This window comes from Citrus clementina, unplaced genomic scaffold (assembly GCF_000493195.1).
Source record: "Citrus clementina cultivar Clemenules unplaced genomic scaffold, Citrus_clementina_v1.0 scaffold_5, whole genome shotgun sequence".
Classification (NCBI taxonomy): domain Eukaryota; kingdom Viridiplantae; phylum Streptophyta; class Magnoliopsida; order Sapindales; family Rutaceae; genus Citrus; species Citrus x clementina.
In genome coordinates, this window is record NW_006262201.1 from 19,739,192 (window position 1) to 19,743,068 (window position 3,877).

At 30.8% G+C, this 3,877-nt stretch overlaps 1 protein-coding gene across 3 annotated transcripts in view; it reads left to right on the plus strand.

The window, feature by feature from the left end:
• The first annotated feature begins 671 nt into the window (after window positions 1-671).
• LOC18040232 (transcription factor MYB33) overlaps window positions 672-3,877 on the plus strand; it is a 6,238-nt gene continuing 3,032 nt past the window's right edge. Inside the window, exons 1-3 of one of the 3 annotated variants that reach the window (XM_024184270.1) lie at window positions 672-687; window positions 1,229-1,341; window positions 2,015-2,436. In XM_024184270.1, the coding sequence (XP_024040038.1) occupies window positions 2,080-2,436 (357 nt within the window). In that variant the 5' untranslated portion in view covers window positions 672-687; window positions 1,229-1,341; window positions 2,015-2,079. Of the gene's footprint in view, window positions 688-830; window positions 934-1,025; window positions 1,342-2,014; window positions 2,437-3,877 lie in introns of those variants that run through there. The other 2 variants (XM_024184269.1, XM_006432260.2) reach the window with 2 other exon arrangements.

Consider the following 3,877-nt stretch of genomic DNA (forward strand, 5'->3'; position numbering starts at 1 on the left):
AGTGAGAGAGCTTTCAGCTCTGCACTTGGGTTGATCCAGTCAGTCAGTCACTCGTTTTCTCTCTCTTTATAGTAAAAATGTCATAAATAGTGACAAAGTTTACATTCTTTTCAAATGAGTCCCCATCAATAGGTTCATTAACAGGATCATTGATATTGCTGCATATAGACACCTAAATTTCATAATTAGTGTCGTTTCAAACAAAGACATCACTATATTTGAAAACACACAAGTATTATAAGTGTATGTTAAATAAGTCTAGCGGATCAATGTTATTTCATTCTTTTTATGGTATAATTTTAGAAAATTTACCTATTAAAATAATTTTATAATTTTTAATAAAATTTTTTGTTCATAATTAAACAAACAAAATTTTTTAAATTAAAACTTAAATAAGTACTATTCGAAAAAATATAGTAAATGGAGTTTTAATCTTCAAAATCTCTACAAAAAAAAAAAAAAACTAAATAACAACAAAAAATTTGAAAATAGCTTATTGGATTATGCATCTTTAAATTGAGATAATTTAAAAACTAGAGACTTATGTGAAAAATAATTATAAACAATGTTTCTACTTTTAAATTACATAAAACATAAAGGACTAAATGTAATTACGGGAAAGTACTAGAATATAACTAAGAAAATGGCTTCTCTGAAAGTAGCTAATAAAGCTGAAAATAAAAGCTGGTACTCTCTCCTCCTTTATCTCCCCTGATATTTCTCTTGAGTTGCCATTTTTCTCTCCTTTTCTTTTTCTTTTTTCCTTTTTTTTTTTATTCTAAAAAAAAAAAATCTCATTCATTTTCTCGCTCTCCATTTTCATTTTTAAACATCACTCTGCCTTCTGTTCTCTTTTCTTCTTATCATTATCTAGATCTCAATGTTTTACTCTTTCTATGCTCGGATCCTGTTGATTGTCTTTCATAATTTCCGGTCAGGATTTTCTTTTCTTCTCTTTCTATTTTTAATTTCTCCTTTTCAGCTCGTTTTAATCTAGGGTTTCTCTCTCTCTCTCTCTCTCTCTGTCTTTTTTTTTTTTGGGATCTACACGCGTTTTTCATCTGAGTCGACTTTGATTAGAAGAAAAATAGTTTAAAATTCAAACCTTTGATTTTTGGGAAAAGCAATTTTTAGGGTCCGTTTTTCTAATTTAATTCAAAGTTTTCGGGCTAATATTGAGCTAAGATTTGCTGTAATTAATGAGTGATGTGATTTGGTTTGTTTTCAGGTGTTCAATTTTGACCTTCATTTCAGCTCTTAGCTCATTCAGGCGCTTTAATTGAGTTATTAAAAGAGACTGTGTTTTGCGTTTTTGGGTTGTATTAATTCAGTCTGATTCAGGTATATTATTACCCTTTTTTTCCATTTTCTTTAAATTCAACTGGATTTTGTGGGGATTTGAATTGATTGAAGCTCTAAAAGGTTACCATTTTTAGTTTTTGTTTTGAAAAATTTATTAAGATGTCAAATTCTGTTATACTATTTAGTTGACTATCTTTGTTTAATTTATTGCTGCTTAATGTTGAATTTATTATGTTGTGTAATGATTATTAATTAATGGTTGACAAATTTAATTCTGCTTGATGGGGTCTGCTTTAGTTTCAAATTATGGGGGCCTGTTAGTGGTTTATTTGGCTTCCAAGTTGGGCAGAATATAATTTAATTCAACTTGATAAGTTTATTTACTGCTTCTCCATTTTTGGTTTTAAAATATCTGTTCTTTTTATTACTGTTGGCTACTTGTGTTTTTGGTAGAAAGTTAACACTTTGTATAAGCTATTTGTTTCATTCTCTTACTTGTCTGCTTGATAATTATACTGATTCTGTAGATAGGTTATATCAGATTTTTCAGGTATCCTAGTTACTTCGGTTTCATCTTTACTTTTTGTCAGGAGGCTTTTAGATTTAATTTGTGAATGGTTGTGCAAAGTTACTGCCAGTTTTGCTATTCTGGGGAAAAGAAAAACCCAACCTTTTCTTTCGTGTAATTTTGCTTTTCGGCTTTTTATTTCAGGATTTTGCCCTGCTGTTTGAATGGTTCTTGGCTCTGGCTAGGGATTATTGCGATTCTGGGGAGAGATGAGTTGCTCATCGAATGGAAGTGATGATATGATGCTCTCCAACGATCAGACTGACTCACCGTTAATGGATGAAGGTGGAGGAGGTACAGCTCGAGGAGTTATCCTGAAGAAAGGACCATGGACATCTGCTGAAGATGCGATCTTGATCGACTATGTTAAGAAGCATGGGGAGGGGAACTGGAATGCCGTTCAAAAGAACTCAGGCTTGTTCCGCTGTGGAAAAAGCTGTCGTTTGAGATGGGCAAATCATTTGAGGCCAAACTTAAAGAAGGGGGCATTTACTCAAGAAGAGGAACAGATGATTGTTGAGCTCCATGCCAAAATGGGAAACAAATGGGCAAGAATGGCTGCGCATGTAAGTTTTTAGTTTATTTCTTTGGATGCCGTGAAATAAAGATATTTATTTATTGAAAATTCTTTTGTTGAATGCATTGTAAATTTTTAGTTTCAAATGACAAAAAGAACCAAAAAAAAAATGGTATGTTCATATTCTATATGGTTATTGGTCATCATCATGAGCATCTAACTGGTTATTATCATGTCAGATGTCAGAATTTTCTTTGGGTGATGTCCCTATAAACTTAATCTATTATTATTATTAATTGTTTTAATGATAAAATGATAACTACTTTTTCTTCTACTGTATAATGGAAAAGCTTAATATTAACACTTGTGTCTGTCAAATAACTATTTAATTTGAATTGGTGTGCACTTCTTACAGTCAGTGCCAGAGTGAGAATTTTCTTAGGGGAACATCATAAGAATATATTAAAGTTAGATATTTGTCCAAGCTAGATCTAACCTTTAGACACATGTATATGTTATATTGAATTTGGATTTTGTTAACCGGTTAAGTGGTGAGAATCATGTTTTTATCTTTAGATTATTGAGCTTGGCAAGAAAATGTTGTATTGATGAACTGCATAATGCCTGACAAAAGTACAACCAAACTGTTATGTTATGTATAAGTAATTTATTTTATTTGTAAAGGGTTTACATTAAAATTTTTTTTGAAAGATATCATTATATTTATGAAAATAATTTGAAAAATATTATAGCTTTTAATGAATTAAAAGCTTTCAGTTTGGCATTTTACGAGTGCTTTTGATTGCCTTTATAAACTGGGATTGTTAATTTTGTGATATTCATGAATTTCAGAGATATGGATGCATGCAATTGAGTCAAGCTTAGTTAACTTCATCTACTGATCTGAAAATAAACTTTGAGCAGTTTAAGAGGCTAGCTTAGTTAATATATTCTTATAATGTTCCCCTAAGAAAATTCTCACTCTGGCACTGACTGTAAGAAGTGCACACCAATTCAAATTAAATAGTTATTTGACAGACACAAGTGTTAATATTAAGCTTTTCCATTATACAGTAGAAGAAAAAGTAGTTATCATTTTATCATTAAAACAATTAATAATAATAATAGATTAAGTTTATAGGGACATCACCCAAAGAAAATTCTGACATCTGACATGATAATAACCAGTTAACTTCATGCAAAGCCATTTTGGTACTTGGGGGTGCCATGGCTCCTAAAGTAGCTCTATTTTGGTGCTTGGAAATGCTCCTACGAATGTAAATAGTACTTGCATTAAGTTAGGCTGTTGTAGTCTACAATAAGATAGAGAGCGTAAGAACATAAAGGAAATCATTTGTTATTAATAGATTGAGTTGGGAAATTGTTGTATATATACATGAGATGAATAAGAATGGCACTGATGTATATTTGGTGAACTTAGATGAATAAGAATGGCACTGATGTATATTTGGTGAACTTATACAATGTTA